The 19,092-nt window shown below is 45.0% G+C and overlaps 1 protein-coding gene across 1 annotated transcript in view; it reads right to left on the bottom strand.

Moving 5' to 3' along the window:
* The window catches only part of LOC145407821 (uncharacterized), a 262,418-nt gene that overhangs the window by 227,455 nt on the left and 15,871 nt on the right, over positions 1-19,092 (bottom strand). The window contains exons 3-4 of the mRNA XM_080278678.1: positions 18,944-19,081; positions 11,787-11,969 (exon numbers count right to left, since the gene is read on the bottom strand). Of these exons, the coding sequence (XP_080134804.1) occupies positions 11,787-11,969; positions 18,944-19,081 (321 nt within the window). The remainder of the gene's footprint in view (positions 1-11,786; positions 11,970-18,943; positions 19,082-19,092) is intronic.

Genomic DNA, 19,092 nt, shown 5'->3' with positions numbered 1-19,092 from the left:
AGTGGAGCCAGGGCTGGGCACAGCAGGGGTCACGGGCCTGAAAAAACTGTCAATCATTGATTGACGCAAGGAACGACGATTCTGATGATTGATGATGTGCTGCCTGAAAGCACGCACTTCCTCCACAAGTCCCAAGGGCCCCATCTCCCTGTCGCAGTACGGGTGTTCCAGGTAGTCGAGAACGAACTCTAGGTGTTCCTGGAGTGCGCTCAGCTTGGGGATGGCTGGAGTAGTGTCATGCTGCGAGAAGTCCGCATCATCGTCGCCGTCCTCGTTAGAATCTTCAAGCTGGGTACTGACACCTGCAATTGAAGACGCGATCTCGATACCAGACAATGTCTGATACCCAGGATCGCCCTTGTCGTCATCCAACCACTCACGCACATCGTCCACATCAACATCGTCGCCATGCGTACGTAGCCGTGCATGGAAGTCATCCAGCTCAAACCCTAGAAAATTGTACTCCACATCCGTTTCGAGAAGCAGACGAGACCAACCATTTTTTAGTCTTGACAGGGACTTCCTTCCATGCACTGGCCCAGTTGTAGATTGCAGACTTGATGCTGTAGCGGCGAAGGTTTTCCAAAGTCCGTTGGCCTCGCGTGCCTAGTCCCTCCCTGCGCTTGTCCTCGTCCTCAAGAACAACCATCACCTTGTCCAGGAACATCCGGCGGTATAGGCGCTTTGTTGCCACGATCACTCCTTGGTCCATTGGTTGGATGAGAGCAGTCGTATTAGGTGGCAGAAACATGCACCTAATCTGGCCATTCTCAGCCACCAAGTCCTTGTCGAACGGGTGGGCAGGTGCATTGTCGAGGAGAAGGAGGGCCTTTACCTGGTCGCGCAGGATTCCCAGTGTCTTCGTCTGGTAACTGATGACCTCCTTGACGATGTGGCAGTGGAACCAGTCTTTGAAGATCTGGGCTGTAAACCATGCCTTGAAAGAATGGTACCAGACGACAGGAAGGACATCCATCACCTCACGAAGACACCGAGGCTGCTTTGCACGGCCAACAATAACGGGCTTAAACTGGTGCATGCCGTTAGCATTGGCACAACACAAAGCAGATATCCGTTGCTTGGAGAGCTTGCAGCCAGGTACACGCTTCTCCGTCTCCTCGGCTAGAGTGTTCGTTGGCAAAGAACAATAGAATAAACCAGTTTCGTCAGCATTGTAGACTTGACCGAGAGTGGGGCCCTCCCTGTTGATCAAGCCCTTCACCATGTGCCGAAACTCGTCAACTCCATCCTCATTAGCGTCCAAAGCTTCGCCATGAGCTTTACAGTTGGTAAGGCCATGCCGTAACTTGAACGCGAAGAGCCAACTCTCAGATGCCTTGAAGTCTAGGGCGTCGTGAAGCCTGGCAAACTTCTCAGCAGCAGCCTTCAGCTCCGTTCCACGTACCATCACACCAGCAGCACGTTGCTGTCGATGCCAAATCAACGTGGAGCGGTCGATTTCAGCAAACTTGGGAGTAAACATCACCTTCCTCTCTACGTTGCGTTTGCTTCTCAACGAGAAGTCAGCCGTGTACTGCATGAGTTTGTCTCGGGATCTCTTGATAGCGAACAAAGTAGATCAGGCCAAGTTGAACTCGCGGAGGATGCGGGAAGAAGACCACCCCGCATCTACTTTCTCCAATATCTCCCGTTTCTTCTCCAGAGTCAACACCACTCTCTTCCTCTTCTCAGGCGGCGGGGCCATCATCACACACACTAATAAGAGGACCGAGAGCAGCAGGAGTGCCTGCAGCAAGCAAGGAACCACCACAAAAGCGAGCACGTGGGCAGCCATGACGACGAGCGTGCACTCGTTGCGAGAGACAGGCGGAAAGTGAGGGGGATGCAGCAGCACTCTATTGGACGTCGGAGGAATGACGCGCCACAACAAAGCTGTCCCGCGCCGTGCGCAGCAAGTTCAAATTACAGACGGGAAAATTTCGTCCCCCCCCCTTATTTTTTTTTTTTTTTTATTCCCCCCCCCCCCAAAGACCATTTTGGGAATGTTGGATCCCGGGACGATTATGTCCGGTTAGTGGGGACGTTCGGATATTAGAAGGATTACTTTGTAACGTGATTCGTAAAAGACGAGAAGTGAGGAAGTCTGAGGACACCAGAATCGAAGAGTGTGTACTAAGATGGTACGATCATGTGGAGAGAATGGATAATAACAGAGTGGTGAAAAATGTATATCTGAGCAAATTTGAAGAAGGGAGGAGGTAGAGTAGGCCCAGAAGAATGTGAAAGAACATGGTGGATAAGTGTGTGAGACAGAGAGGTTTGGAAGCCAGTGAGGCTAGGGGACTGACAAGATATCAAGCTGGCTGGATGAATTTTGTGAGAAGAATCACATGATTAGGGATATGGCACCCCTTCTTAACTAACAACATCAGGATTGACCCAATCAGATACGTTTGTACACGGCTACAGAACGTGGTGAATGTTTTTGGCGTATCAGATAGATCCAGGATTCCAGTGGCTTGAACCATGAATGAATGGAAGCATAGTCCATTGGATTGGGCAAATTTGGGCTGTCTAGACGTTGCTACTCCTCACCCTGCCCTAGGGTGGGAAAGGAGGTCCGGATGATGATGATGATGATGATGATGATATGTATATTCATATATAATTACATACATATATATATACACACACACACACATATACTGTATATATACAGTAAGACTTCACCATAACAGACTAATTGGGGCCCAAGCCATTCCGAAAAAAGCAAAATTCCGATAAAAGCGACATTCGGACTTCCCCCTGCTAATCCTGACTTTTTCAGATATATCAGACATTACTGTAGTCCAGATCACACCAATGGTTTTTAAACTATTTTCATTACCACTGCAGTACTGAACTGTATTATACCTTCACTACAATAATTAACTGGTATAATAAATATAATGATACTGTACTGTACACTAGCAGACATACCCTTTATTTACCTTATTGTGGTGAACATTGCTGAGGTGGTCAGTTAGTCTGCATTGCTTCTGGCTTTATCTGCCTTTTACCGATATATAGGAATTTACTCCAGGAGCTTCTCAATATCGATAAAAGCGAATTCTGGTCTACTGAAGTCCGTTATATTAAGGTCTTACTGTATGTGTGTGTGTGTATGTATATATATATATATATATATATTTCTTATTTCCTCTTCCTTCTGCCTACGGGTGACTTTACATTCCCTCGTCTTTCTTTCGTTCATTCTTTCTTCTTCCTTCTGCCTATGAGTGACTACACTGAGTGACAACCAGGAAAACATTTACCACACTGGGTGGTAACCATATGTCCATATTATGGCACCTGGTGGTTTAGTTGGAAATTAAGGTGCTCTAATCCGATTGAGCCGGTGCAGGTTTAAATCCATGGGGGAGGTGGGTTTAATGCTCATGTAATGCCTCTCGGATGAGTGAGGCTGGTCACTCTCATCTTAAATGTCGCGGCCAACCTGCCCAGCCCTCGGCTCCAATGCTCTTCGTGGGACGACATAGGAGTAAATGATGGATGGCTGGATGATATATATATATATATATATATATACACACCCACCACAAATTGACTTAGGACCTACACACACAGAATTGCTGTGGGAGAGTTGTCTGTCTGTGTTTTGTGTTTCCACCTCTACCGAGTGAATTTTTTGGGCAAGAAGTAACTGGCAACTCCTCTGGTGTTGGCAGGAGGTGGTGAAACACTCAGTACGTCAGTGCTTGCCCAGAAGCGAGAGTGGGAGTATATGTTCCTGTCACTTCGAGCTTGCACCTCCCTCTTTTTTCGTAAGCATGACTGTTTGCCCTGTTATTTTCCTAGAGTCGAGTTGTCATGCCTGGAAAATATTGCTCAAGGGATGAGAGGGTCTGTATCATTGCATGGAGGCAGGATAAAGTCCCTATCATCACGATTTGTGAACGTACTGGATGCACATAAGTACCTTCATGAAGATTCTTGCTGCAGCGCGCAGCCAGCCACCTGATGTCATACCAGAGCACAAGCATGATGGTGGAAAGAAGAGGACGACTTCCAGAGGTAAAGATATGCTTCTGAAGAGGGAAGTAATCAAGAATCCTCGACTGACAGCAGCAGAATTGAAGAGAATGCATCCCCAGCCGTTACAAGATGTCTCAGTTCAAACTATCCAACACCACTTGCAGAAGGAGCTGGGTTTGCCAAGTCGCACCACAGCCAAGAAACTGCATCTCACTGACCACATGAAGAAGCAGCACATTCAGTTTGCCAAGAAGTATGCTCAATGGACATCGGACGAGTGGAGAAAAGTTGTTTTCCGATGAAAGCACATTTCAAGTGTTTCAGGTGCTTTCTGCCAAGTTTCATTGCCCTGCCTCCTGTAGTCGATATGACCCTGCTTACACGGTCCCGACTGTTAAGCATCCACAATCAGGTGAAATGGGAAGGGAAGGCCTCTACTTTCTTCCTAAGAACTTGATGATGAATGGTGGTCTGTACATTCAAGTTCTGAAAGATCATTTGTTAAACTTTTTTGCTATTCATGGGTGTGACTTTTTCATGCACGATTCAGTTCCATGTCACAAGTCAAAGAAGGTGACAAAATGGCTTCAGGATAATCGGATTGAGGTCCTCAACTGGATCTAAATCCGATAGAAAACTGTTGGGCAAATATGAAGGAAATCATGGCAGAGAAGAAGACACCCAATCTGGACAACCTCAAGACTGAACTGACAAAATTAATGTTTGGTGCAAAGAAATGTCCTTAGATTACTTTAGAGATCTAAGTGATTCCATGTCAAAACGCATCCAACTGGTCCTGAAAAACAAGGGAAACATGATTTCATATTAATGAGTGGCATTTCATGAACAAACATTGTGATATAATATGATTTGTGTTTTTTAACAGCTTGTGGTGGGAGGTCCTAAGTCAATTTGCGGTGGCTGTATATACATATATATATACATACATATATATATATATATATATATATATATATATATATATATATATACTGTATACATAACAGTATTTTACTTGGTATGAAAACAGAAAATGAACAACAATATCTATCGTACATGGAACTCAGGCTTTCATGGTCATTGCTGTAAATGATCTTTGAAAAGTCTCACATGCAATAAATGATGGCCCACAGAAAATCAGAAAAAACAAGTGATATAATGTGATCAGGGCTAGCGTGAGTTGCATCAAACATGGTTCTTCACTGTACTAGTAGTACTAGTTGTTCCCTAGGCAGTCTGGTTCTTCACTGTTCACTCTAACCACTTAATACTGAACAGTGGCATGGTATGTGAATAGTGTTTCAATTTTGATTAACAGCTTTACTGAGAAAATCAGGCTTGGTGAAAGCATGAAAAGTGAATAATTTTTTTCTTAATGTACTACAATATATCATTTGTACTCACCCAGCGCATGTCAGAACAAAATTTTTCATCAAATTTCTCCTGAAAAAAGAAAAAGAAAAAATTACCAACGAACAACAGCTCAACACATGTATGAGCAATATCTCAACACAATGAAAATGTGCTACACTACATTTCAAAATGCTATGGTACAGTACATGGTTGACAGTAGTGAAACACAAAACTATATGGGTGGGATGGATCCAATGTTTAAATGGTAAACTGTACTTTCAGGACATAAATTAAGGTAAAATATGATGCTTCAGAAAAAACCTCAAACTAGACTGTGGCACTGGACATACAATGTATGTCTGTAGCTCATAAAAACACTGTGGGTTGTAAAGTGTCGCAGACAGTACTCAAGCCAAAACAGGATTACTCTCAACCCCCAGCTCTTTCACATTTATTTCCCTTCCTGTATCATGAAACAATAAGTCAACAGTCAATTTTTCTGCTGCCCTATGGGATACTATCTACTGTGCTGTGTATTGTTAGAAAAGTACTGCATTTAGTAAAGAATTATTCCTCTCTACTGAGAAGATTAAGCCACTGATTTCATACATATTCCTCTTAAATAAACAAGTCTTTTAATTTTCTCATCTTACATTTACAAAATTGCCTTTTAACTCATAAACTCCAGGACGGGGGAAAATATGATATGCTCTCTGTGCAAAAAACAAGTTTCTCAAAATCTCCCCCCACCCATATCCCTTGGTTCCTAATAGGGGACAAGAAAAAGTGCAGTAATCCCTTAATTGAGGCCCTGCACACCACAAGAGGTAAACTGCCATACCAGCTGAATCCTGTTGTTTTCCACCAGCTGCTCCCTCAAACACTATCCCATGACTGTGCAAAGTCACTTTGCTCAAGTCCAATTAGTGTCATAAGGGTGAAAGTCTGAAGTGAGAAGCGTGCTCCAAGCGACTTGTTGACACTTGGTCTGAGGTGCAGGTTCTGTTGCACGCCACAAAGGGTAAACTCCATTCGTATGTCATCCCACAGCAGTGACCAGCCAGCCAATCAGAATGTGCTATGTCACCCACGTACGGGCAATTAAAGCGGCTAATTTTCTCACGGGTGGTGCCTTACCTGTTCAGTCTTAGCCTCACTTCTGCCGAGTGCAAAGCACCCCAGGAACTTACGCCTTGTCTCGGGTGGCGTTTTGCACTTTACCGTTTTCTTCCATGTTGCCCTTAAAAAACAACTTACATTTATCATAGTATTGGATGAATATGATACTTTATTGGTTTGAAAAAAAAAAAAAGCTGCAAAATGCTCACAAAGTCCAGCAAGACACTAGCAAGAAATATTTTTCTGCTGACGACGTAATTTTAACAATGAAAATGCTATTGTGCCAAATTTCTGAAATACTGTCCTTAAAGTATGCATACTTATGAACCTTATGTCCAAATATTAGAAACTGAAACTAAAAAATAACATTTCTATGAACATTTTTATGTCATCAGATTTTGAAGGTGATCTGTGGAAAATCATAAATGCGTCACTTTGCCCCTTGTGGCGTGCAGGGCCTCAACTATCCAGATCTCCCATATCAGGACATGCTCCGTACCCGAACATCAGATCTTAGCTCTGTTATGTCTTTGTCTGTATTCGAACACAAAATTTCCAGCATGGCCAGTTGAGCAGCCTACAAATTCAAAAAATCAGCTGAGCGACCTGCTGGCCTCTCTGGCAGCATGTTGATAATATGCCCTAGCCCACCAGCTGAGCAAAAATGGCCATCCCCCTCCTCATCGAACAAAGTCAGCCAGCTGGCCTCTTGAGACGCGCGCACGTAATAGGACCTAACCCACCGCCTGAACAAAAATGGCTGTCCACATCCTCAATGAACAGTCAAAGCCGCCCAGCTGGCCTCTCAAACCACATGCTGGTAACAGAACCTAACCCACCGGCCGAGCAAAAATGGTCATCCGCCTCCTCACTGAATGGTCAAATTTGTCCAGCCCACCTCTTGAGCCGCGCACTGGTAATATAGCCTAACCTGTCAGTTGACCAAAAATGGCCGTTCGCCTCCTCACCGAACAGTCATAGTCGCCTTGCCAGCCTCTCAAGCCGTGCAGTGGTAACAAAACCTAACCCACCACCTAAGCAAAAACGGCGGTCCAATAGAGACATGGGCGGCAACGCTGTGTTCAGTGACAGGTACCACACATCCCCGCTCACCATCCAGCTCCAACAGTTAGGGGAGGGGGAGTTTCCCGACTTTTGTTATGTGATCACACGAGCCACTATGCCACAAGGGATTACTGGACACCAGCTACTGTACAGGCTAGCAGGTTATGACGCCTGTCTGCCATTCTCTGGGTAGTAAGTACAATACAGTACAGTACAGTACTGAAGCTATTAAAATTCTTTTAGCAACCTTCTTCTTCACTGATTATTTTGTGTTGTTAATTATGCATTGTTTTCATAGTATCTAGCATTATATCAGATATTCCCAGGTGTGTTTTGATGTATAACTGAAAGACCGAAGAACACTGCCAAAATCTGAAGAGGTACTGTGCATGTAGGTAGGGTCAGAGTGGTATGGGTATTGTTCCATTATCCAGACACTGTCTGTATCCAAACATACTGATGGCTCTATTATGTTGGATAATCAAGGTTTCATTGTAAAAATTTTTAAGCATACGTATTCCTCAGCTTAGCAGCTCCAGCATATTGAAGTCCAGTACAGTGGCGTCATGACCAACCCATTGCTTTTGTTACTAAGCACCTTCAGTATGGCAGGTACACCACTTAATTCAGTAAACAAAAGAAAAAAAAGAAAAAATACAGAAAACTTATGTTAGTAAGGTTTGCTTTGGGGGGGGGGGGGACCACAGACATGGAGAATGTGAGTGCATTAAAGTATTGGGTAGTGTGATGAGTAAGGATGGAAGTTTGGGGGATGATATGCTTGAAAGGGTACAGCAGGGAAGGAAGGATGTTGGTTCACTGAAAGCAGTGATGAGAAATAGAGAGGTGAGTATGGAAGTCAAGAAGTCACTGCATGACAGTACAGCGATCCCTACCATGACGTATGGAAGCATGGCACGGACCTTGATAGATGGGAACAAGTCAAGAGTGAGAGCAGTGGAAAATGAGACACCTAAGAGGAGCATGTGGAGTGACATGGAGAGACAGGTTGACGAATGAAGAAATGAAATTGAGAAAATTAGGAGAAATACACTGAGGTAGTTTGGACATGTGGAGAGAATGGAGAATGAAAGGCTGACTAAGAGGGTGTATGTAGGTGAAGTGGAGGGAAGGATAGGGAGGGGGAGACTGAGGATGAGGTAGAGGGATGGAGTTGAGAGGTATATGAGGGATAAATAGGATTATTTATGAGTGTGTTGTCCCAGATGATTGGCTGAAGAGTGTAATTGTAAATGTGTATAAAGGGAAGGGTGATGCCCTGGAAAGAGGAAATTATAGAGGTATAAAGCTTTTAGATCAGATAATGAAGGTAATGGAGAGTTTTAGAAGGTATGATTAGAGAAAGAGTGAATACTGATGAGATGAAGTTTGGGTTTATGCCAGGTAGGGGGACAACTGATGCCATATTCATGGTTCGAAAGCTTCAGGAAAATTATATTGGTAGGAGAAGGGATCTTTATTTTGTTTTTGTTGATTTGGAAAAGGTCTTTGACAGAGTCCCTAGAGAGGTGGTGAAGTGGGCAATGAGAAAGCTTGGCTTGGAGGAGTGGCTGGTTAGGGTGGTTATGGCCATGTATGTGGGTGCTCACACCCAGATAAGAGTGAATGGAGATTTGAGTGATGAGTTTCCCGTGAAGGTTGGTGTGCATCAGGGGTCAGTCTTGAGTCCCATGTTGTTTATCATGGTACTTGAAGCCCTTTCACGTGACTTTAGAAACGGACTCCCGTGGGAGTTGTTGTGTGCTGATGATTTGGTGTTGATTGCAGAGAACGAAAGGGAGGTGGAGGAAAGGTTTAGGAAGTGGAGAGATGGTATGGGGCAAAAGGGTTTAAGGGTAAATGCAGATAAAACAAAAGTGATGATATCTAGGGTTGGTGGCGGTACTGTCAAAGACGAGGGAGAGTGGCCATGTGCAGTTTGCCACAAGGGCGTGGGAAGTAATTCCATCTTGTGCGGTGTGTGTGATAAACGGGTGCATAAGAGATGTAGTGGTATCAGAGGTAGACTGCGAGATAATGCTGATTTTATGTGTATGGCATGTCGGGGTGAGCAGGTGGAGATTGTCAGACGTGAAAGGATTGAACTTGCTGGTGAATCTCTTGAGTATGTGGAAGAGTTTTGTTATTTGGGAGACATGTTGTGTGCTGGAGGTGGGGCTGGAGCTAGCTCTGTGGCTAGGTTGAGAAGTGGTTGGAAGAAGTTCAGGGAGCTCTTGCCTCTCCTGACACTGAGAGGACTCTCCCTACGTGCTAAGAGGTCTTTATATGCAGCATGTGTTAGGAGTGTAATGCTGTATGGTAGTGAGACCTGGGCAGTGAAGGAGGAAGATATTCGCCAGCTCAGACGTACAAAAATGACAATGATTAGGTGGATGTGCAGTGCATCCCTGCATCCAAGGCCTAGAGGGGCTGGGTTTATGATGGAAGAGTTGAGAGTGTTGCGATGAGGAGAGGTAGATTGAGGTGGTTTGGACATCTGGAGAGGATGGGAGATGATAATTGGGTGAGGAAGGTGAGAAGTGTTAATATTGGGGGTGGGGTTATGAGGGATAGACCGAGAAAGCCATGGGACGAGGTCATTAAGTGTGACCTTAGGGTTAAGGGACTGAACAGGGAGGCTGCAATGGATCGTGCAGTGTGGAGAGCCGCCATTAGGTGACCAAGGCCGACACGTGCAAGCATGTTGGAGCCTTTAAAAACGAAACGAAAACGAAACGGGGGAATGAGTTGGGGGGAGGGCAGTCAAATGGTGGGCGACAGAGCAACTTGGATGTGTTTTGTCTGCGGCCACCCTTTGCAGGATTAGGGCATCAGGGTATAGGAAGATATATAAACAGATCATAGACTAAGCCGGTGAACGTTTATATCCAAGGGGTAGTTGGGGTTCATTGCTCACGTAATGCCACTCAGGGATGAGTGAGGCTTGTCACTCGTATCTTAATGTCAGGACCAACTTGCCTAGCCCTGGGATCCCACACTCCTCGTGGGGCAATGTAGGATTGGATGATGGATGGACCATAGACTTCTTTTTTTGTGTGTGCATCCTTGAATGCAAGGCCTGGGGGGCTTGGTTTACGATTGAAGAGTTGGAAGGAAGGATGAGATTGAAGTGTACTGGTGTTGTGATGAAAAGCGGTAGACTGACATGGACTGAGCATGTGGTGAGGATAAAGGATGACAACTGGGTGTGGGACATAAGATGTGTGAATGTCCGGGGTAGGGTTGTGAAAGGCAGACTGAAAATGACCCAGAATGAGGTCATAGAGTGTGACCTTAGGGACAAAGGACTGAACAGGGAGGCTGCCAGAGATTGGGCAGTGTGGACAGCTGCCATTAGGTGACTGAGGCTGACACATGCAAGCATGTTGGAGCCCTTATAAACGATACGAACGATATGATACGATACGATAAGGTTTAGGCCACTGTATTTATGGCACCAGTGGGAGAAATGGGGATGTGGTGTGGGTAGTGAAAACTCAGATTGGAACAGACTAAGAAGACCAGGTGGGATGGTGGAGGGGAAGGGGAAAGAAGTGGGTGAGGGTGGTAAGGGTGAGGAATGATGGCGGGTTAAAGGGTGAGGTGGGGTGGATGAAGAAGAATGTGGGTGGGGAGGAGCAGGATGGGGGAGGGGTGGAGCCCAAGACATCAGCCGCAGTCCCCGTCAGTACATTTCAGAACATCAGTTGCAGTTTATGGGTTAATCCTCTGATTTTATTTCTAACATTCTCAGTGGATGTGATAGGAAGCGTTATGAGGAACACACTGAGGTGGTTTGGCCATGTGGAGAGGATGGAGGGTGAAAGACTGACAAAGAGAGTGTATGTGAATGAGGTGGAGGGGGGAAGAGGGAGGGGCAGGCCGAGGATGAGATGAAGGGATGGGGTGGAGAGGTATATGAGAGAGGGGGGTGTGAGTTGGGAGCAGGGCAGTGAAATGGCGGGGGACAGGGCGACTTGGAGGCGATTTGTTTGTGGACACCCCAAACGGGATTGAGGCATCTGGCAATAGATAGATGGATAGATTCTCTGACAATAACCTATAAATATGTACAAGTATCATAAACAGTCTTCTCTTTGGTACTTACCATAAACTGCTCCAGTGCATGTGATTTACTATCATAATTTATATACAGTCCAACATTTCAATGACAGTATTACATTCAACTTCAAACAATTACTTTCACAACAGATATGCAAATAAAACATTTTATCATTAAAAGAATTACATACAAGGGCGGGGCGGATGTGAATGATGGCTTCTCGGTAGGATTGGTTTCCTCCAGTGAGGCCAAGAACCTTCCCTACAGACTCCCGGGTCTCCAGCACAGAGTACTTGAGTATATAAAGATGATGCAGACCAGCATCCTCTAATATGTTCTCCTCTCCAGGCTCTTGCCATGACACCAAGCTCACCTAAAACGAGAACAGTAATTAAGACTCAAATATACTGTTAACCGCCAGATCTGAATAAGTTCTGCACATTACTTTTTATGCCACTCAGCCTCATCTGAATAGGCTATAATATTATTTTATAACTACTGTCCAAAATTTGATTTATATAGTAGACACTTGATATAACAAATTAACTGGAGTAAAGTCTGATCCAATAAAGGCGACAGTCTGTTATATTGAAAATAAATGAGTACAACAGCATATTATAGAACTAAAAATGAAAACTAAACCCGTTTTTCACTAACTTGGACTATAACTTTGCCTTTTTGCGGCTTATTTCATATCTTTGTCACAGCACTTCTCAACCAGTACAGTATGACTGTAGTCTGTTATTACAACTCTGCGATCACAATGGAAAGAGGGCACTTTCAGGCCAGGCTAGAGTAAAATGGGTAGGAAACACATCTATTGTGAAACACTGTGCCCCATTTAACAGACACTGTTCATTATACCTGACAAAATTTAGGTGGACTTTGTGGTGTCCATTAAACCTAAAATCCAGTTTCTTGAGTCCAATAAAGCAAGAGTCTACTTATATTATATATATAATATATATCATCATCATCATCATCCTGAACGCCTTTCCCACCCTAGGGCAGGGTGAGGAGTAGAAATGTCCAGACAGCCCAAGTTTACCCAATCCAATGGGCCACGCTTCCATTCACTCATCATTCATGCCCCCGGAATCCTGGCTCTATCTGATACGCCAAAAACTTTCACCACATTCCATAGCTTCACATAAACGTATCCAACAGAGTCAGTCCGGACACCGTCACATTAAAAAGGGGTGTCAAATCCCTGATCATGCACTTCTCGCAACATTCATCCAGCCAGCTCAATCTTGTCAGTTCCCTAGCCTCACCAACTTCCATACCTCTCTTCCTCACACACTCATCCACCATATCCCTCCACCTCCTCCTTGCCCTATCTCGCCTTCTCCCTCCTTCAAATTTGCTCAAGATATACCTTTTTCATCTTTCTATTATTATCCATTCTCTCCACATGACCAAACCATCACAGTACACTTGCTCTGATTCTGGTGTCCACAGACATCCTCACTCCCCATCTTTCACGAATCACATTATTTCGTATCCTATCCACACTCTGTACTCCATATACATTCCTTACCAGTCCCACCTCCATTGTTCTCACACCTAACTTTTCACTTTCATGCCACACCATAGTCTCACATCCATATGTTAAAGCTGGCACCAACACTCCTTCATGTAAGCCTGCAACACTCAAGCCCGTTTCTTATCAAGGCCTTCATAGCATCAGCTACTTTCCTTCCTTGTGTTACTCTTCTTTCTACTTCCACTGCACATTTTCCTCTCATTTCAATCACTGTCCCCAGGTATTTGAACTCTCTCACTAGTTCCAGGTTCTCTCCAATCTCTGGAACTCACACTGGATATCACCTTCTCTCTCAATTACCATCACTTTACTCTTTTCTACATTTACTCTTAAAGATGACGTTCACAGACATAAGCAATACTCTGCACTAGTCTACCAAGTTCTTGTGCACATTTACAAGCAGTATTGCATCATCAGTAAACAACAAATTTGAGATATTCCATCCATCACCATTCATTACCAACACCACCCCTCTCCATTACTTGTGTCTTTACTTCTCTCATCACTCCATCCATATATATACTGAACAACCATGGGGACATCACACAACCTTGTCATGTGCCCACACTGATCGTGAGCCATTCACTTAGATGCCCATTTACCCTTACACGCCTGACTACCATCATAAAAACTCTTGACGGCAACTAACAGCTTACCATCTACACTGTACATGCACAAAACCTTCCACAATCCTTCTCTGTCTACATGTACAGTAAAATTCCTCTAATCTGGCTACCAATTATCCAAAAATCCCAATACAGTACTCCGAATTTGTCAAGGCGAAATTTTTCTAGATTTCTGAGCTTTTTTTCAATTTTTCTGTTCCATTTTCAAAATTTTCTTGGCTTTATCTAAGGATTATTCTGGTCTGGACTTGCCCTTGGACTTGGATGTACCTACCTGTAACTATTCATCTACACTTCTATGCATTTCTGGTGAGTAAAGCAATAATCTACATCATTTTAAATGTTTATTTAACCCCTTAAACGCGGCCATGTACAGCCGATCCCCCCCGTGTGGTGGGGTTGTAGCGGGGTCTGAGTACCTGTGGGAAAATATTTGCCAAAAATCAGAGATTAACCCTAGAACATTAAAATTTTTATGGCATATAGTACTTACATTCAGCTTTCTCCTGAGACAGGTGTTGAGCCTTTGTGGACTACCAAAGGACTTGTGGAGACTTGCAAAGTTGGGTAACAAAGTCTTCACTTTCACACCTCCAGCAACCCGGTTTCCCCTCTACCACAGCCTCAATCTGTCACAGTACACTTTATACAACAACGTACAGGTAGTTTGGAATCCGTATTTGTACAATGAGCACTGAAAATAAGGCTACAATGAACAGAGCGTACGGCCGACATGCAGCGAGGCGGCGATCTTCCCGTCACTGAACACACATTTCCCTTTTCACAGCTAAAAACACGTATACTACATTATTTTCCTTCATAGTACTTCGCAAAGGCTCGCTTGGCACTATTACGGTCCTAAAAATCACTGTCACTGCCAGTGTTGTGAAGCGGGAATGAGAAAGACCACCGCGGCGCGATTTTATTCTGCCTTACGGCAGGCACTTTATTCTCGCTCCTGTCGGCCACTCGCACTTCATTTCTATCGCTCACTTTCACTCTAGCTGTCAGTTTAGTGCCATATTCATCAGTGTCACTGTCATTTGTTATAAAAATAATATTTTCTACACACCAAACTGTCACTGTCAGAACATAGAATAGAAACATATGCTTTCAACTTCTTACACTGGAGTGACTGTCACTCTCAATACTTATATTATTACTATGTAAAATTATTTACACTGAAATCACTGTCACTGTCAGTGCTTTTACAACTACATACACTAATTTACACTCATCAGACTGTCACTGTCAGTACGTAAAAGAAAACTAAACATTAGTATCACTGTCACTCTCAGTATTATTTACAAGATTCTTACCTTTATTTTCAATATCTAGCCAGGCTGTGGTAATCAAAGAAACACGGGTAAGCGCAGAGGGGAATTTTGCACTCTTTGCACTGCAAGGAGGTGCGCCTAAATGTTCTGTCTTGCCTGGTAGTGTGGGTGCACACATGACACCTCCTGAGTGCTTTTCCCCTCTTGGCAGTGCTAGGCAGTGGCTCCAGGCGGTGTCGCTGAAGGTAGTCCTGGCACTGTAGGCGGTCTGGAGGTGTGTGTGAGTGGCGCCTGGGACCTGATGGCAGTACCTGCCCAAAACGCTGAAGCAGCTGGTACACATAAGTCTTAGAAAAACGCCAGAGAGAGTAGTTTGCTGGCTTCCTGTTCTTGATCTTATACAGGATGAAGGCGTTCAGCATGCACATATCAAGCAAGTGCAAGAACACCTTCCTGTACCAGCGACAGTTCCTCCTCAGGTAGTCTATCTCTCCGATCATCATATCAGACTTGTCCACCGGCCGCATATTGACGTTGTAGTCAATCACAGCATCAGGCTTCATCACAGGATCGCCAGTCCTTCTGTCGACCTTCCCTGTGGCTTGCATTTCCCCCTTGTGAACTGTGGTGAGCACACTGACGATTCTCTTATCATGCCAACTGATCGCCAGCATTTTGTCAGATTTTTTCAGGTGCACGTCTCCCCGCTTTGATCCTTCAGCCTCGGGGAAGGCAGGGTAGTGTGCCCTATTGCTCCGGACAGTGCCACAGGATCCGACGCTGTGTTCTGAAAGGTACTTGGCAAGTTTGGGAGCTGTATAATAATTGTCCGTATACAGGACATGATTCCCACCAAAGTACTTTTCCAAAAGCACTTTCACCACAGAACCAGAGAATCCAAGGGGGTCAGTCTTGTCCAAGTCCACATTGCTGGCGGTGTAGATAACGAAGTCTAGGATGAACCCCGTCTTGCAGTCGCACAGCACGAAAAACTTTATTCCAAAGCAGTGGCGTTTGCTAGGAATATACTGCACGAACCGAAGACGGCCCCTGAACAAAACCAAGGACTCGTCAATCACAACTTTCTTGAAGGGCCGAAGGAACGTCATAAACTTGTCCTTGATCAGGTTCAGGATTCCCCTCACTTTCCATAGTGGGTCAGTTTGGGAAGGCTCATCGTTGTTGGCAAAGTGAAGGTAAGTCATGAGTTGCCTGAAACGATCACGACTCATGTACTTGTTGAAGATGGGTGTGGGGCAAAGATCGTCAGCACTCCAGTATTCCTCGAGCTTGTGCTTCCAGTTATGTGGCATGAGAAGCATCAAGCCGATGAATACAAATAGTTCCCTGATCGTAACAGGAACCCATGCTGCCATCCGCAACGTGGATGGCGTTGCAGCTTCACCTTCACCTTCATGAACTGCAGCAGATTGCCCTTCGTACCTGTTCGTCTCGGTACAAATCTGCTCCATGACTTCATTATCCAGGAAGGCCAACAGGTAGTCCAGACATTCACCATCCTCTGGGACAGGGAAGTCAGCCTGTATCCCACACCCACTGGCATCAAAGGGCAGATCTTCTGGCACAAAATCTGAGCCCTCAGACCACATGAAGGCATCCAGAGTGCCCTGCCTAGGCTGGGAGGTGGTGGGGGCGGCGGGTGGTGAGGCAGGCCGTGTGGCAGTCGGTGAGGCAGGCCGTGTGGCAGGGGCTGTGCTAGGTCGTGTCGGTGTGGTGGTGGTGGTGGTGGTGGTGGTGGTGGTGGTGGGGAGATAAGGAGAAGGTTCAAGGTCACTTGCAGTGGCCTGAGTGGTGAGTTGCCTAGTGCAAGTAACCTTACCACTAACTCTAACACTAGGCGACACTTTTCTACTCCTACCAGCACGGTCACGGGGCCTACGGAAACCTCTACGGAAAGCAGACTGCTTACTTCCCTTCTGAGGTGGTGAAGGAGACCCAGAAGACTATGGAGAAAGCACAGCTGAAGATGACGACGAGAGAATGGGGCTGGGAGTGCGTGGCGGTATGGCGGCGGCGTGACCTGGTGTAGGGGACAATGGCCGGTCTGAGGACGACAATGGCTGGGAAGCGGGGTCACCACTTCATCTCCTCTTGGCCCCCTTTCCATACACTAGACCCCTTTTCACTGGAGCCTTGCCTGTTGTGCTGGGCACAGGAATTGTCACTTCAGGCACCTCAGACTCAGCACTCGATAGAGTGTCTGACTCGGCAAGGCTCGATAACACTCCGACGTCACTACCATAATCCATTGACACTTTCAACAATTCAATGTCTATAGCTGAGTCACTAAGGCCCTTAGCAGTTCCTAGTAAGGGTTTGGACGGGGTGGAGGTCACAAAGCCCTTTTTCGGAGGGCTGGAAGGCACAGACTCGGAAGAGCTTGAGTGAGACATGGTGTCACCTTCAAAGATTGCGGTAAACTGACGCTAAACAGGGGCAAACCGTGGGAAAAAATGCTAGTGTGACAACTGGGGAAACAAGCGTTTCCAATTAGCATAAAGTGCTTGCGAGAGGAAGGCGCAGATTGACACGTCTGAGCTGTCCGCGCGCTGCCATATCGCACGACGATGGAAGGCTGGGCAGCGGTGCGTGGGTGGGTAAAAAAAAATGATACTTGGCAACAACCGAGGTCAGTAGTACAAAGGTCAAGTGTGCTAAAAGTAGCTAAAGGGTGGCAGTACTGATAGACAATACCAGCTGGAGCCTGCTTGCCCGCGGTTATTAAAAATTTACTAGAATCGCAAAAGCGACGATCCGTCATTATGTCCTTTTCGCTGAGCGTCGCAAACACGACGATCCGCGTTTAAGGGGTTAATAATCATGTACAGTGATCCCTCGCATTTAGCATGTTTCAAGTTAGCAATTTTCGTGTTTAGTGACAGGTTAGAAAAGGTACCAATCCCGCGCATTTAGCGACTGTCTTATACATAAAGTAACGTGAGGCGTGAAACGCCTAGCCCGTCCACCACCAGACCGCCATTATCATCACTGTTGTGAGCGGTTGGCGACCTTGGGTGTTTTTTTTTTCTCAATTGCCAAGCAGTTGGCGTTTTCACTGGTGAGTAGATGTATAACCATACAGTACTGTATCTGTATAATGTATTACTAATACAGTGTTTCATTTTCAACACTTAAAGAAGGAAATCGAGGGTCAAAAGGATGGAGGATGAGCGCAGACTAATACACTGTATTTCATTTTCAGCACTTAAAGTAGGAAATTGGGAGTCAAGAGGGTGACTTGAAGGATGAGCGCAGACTAAATGATATTTTTCCCACATAAAGTACACTTTGCATTTAGCAATTTCGCATTAAGCCACCTTTGTTCACAACATCCGGGGGAAGTTCGGTCACGATTTGGCTGTACACGATATCTGAAGTTCGCAATACTGGGGTTCGTTATATCGAGGGTTTACTGTACTGTACTTGATATAAAGATGAGATTAGCATATAAAATGTAAAATACCCTAAACTTTTCCATGCATCTCAAGTTTAGTTTGACAGCATGAGCAACACATGAGGAAAAGGGTACATCTGAATGGCTCATATGTATGTACAGCCATGTGCCGCTTAGCATCCACGATACATTCTGAAAGATAGGACGTTAAGTGATCTGGACGTTAAGCGACCACCATAACTTATGCATTGTATACTGTAGCTACATTGTACTATATATACAGGTATATGGAATACACTGTACTGTATACTACTTTTAAAATATAGTACAGTATAGAAATCCCAAACTGAGATGTTCTTTTTTATTTCCATTACATTCTTATGGGTCCCTGGACGTTACAGCGAACAGACATTATGCAGTAGGATGTTAAGTGGCACAGGACTGTATATGTTACATTCCTAATATATTAACACTAATTCTTACCTCTTTAATGGATATAATGGCACCCACAACAAGCTGTGGGTTGTGCTGTTCAGTAACAAGGAACGTGATAGGTGAAACAATCTTCCCGTCAGAGAGTCGAAGGTAGCAAGTGCACTCTGCACACGCCAAAAATATCACCTGTTAGGAAA

The sequence above is a fragment of the Coenobita brevimanus genome, chromosome 74 (genome assembly GCF_032717465.1).
Source record: "Coenobita brevimanus isolate Jiangsu-jjx chromosome 74, ASM3271746v2, whole genome shotgun sequence".
Classification (NCBI taxonomy): Eukaryota; Metazoa; Arthropoda; class Malacostraca; order Decapoda; family Coenobitidae; genus Coenobita; species Coenobita brevimanus.
This window is presented reverse-complemented; position numbering and strand designations above follow the sequence as displayed.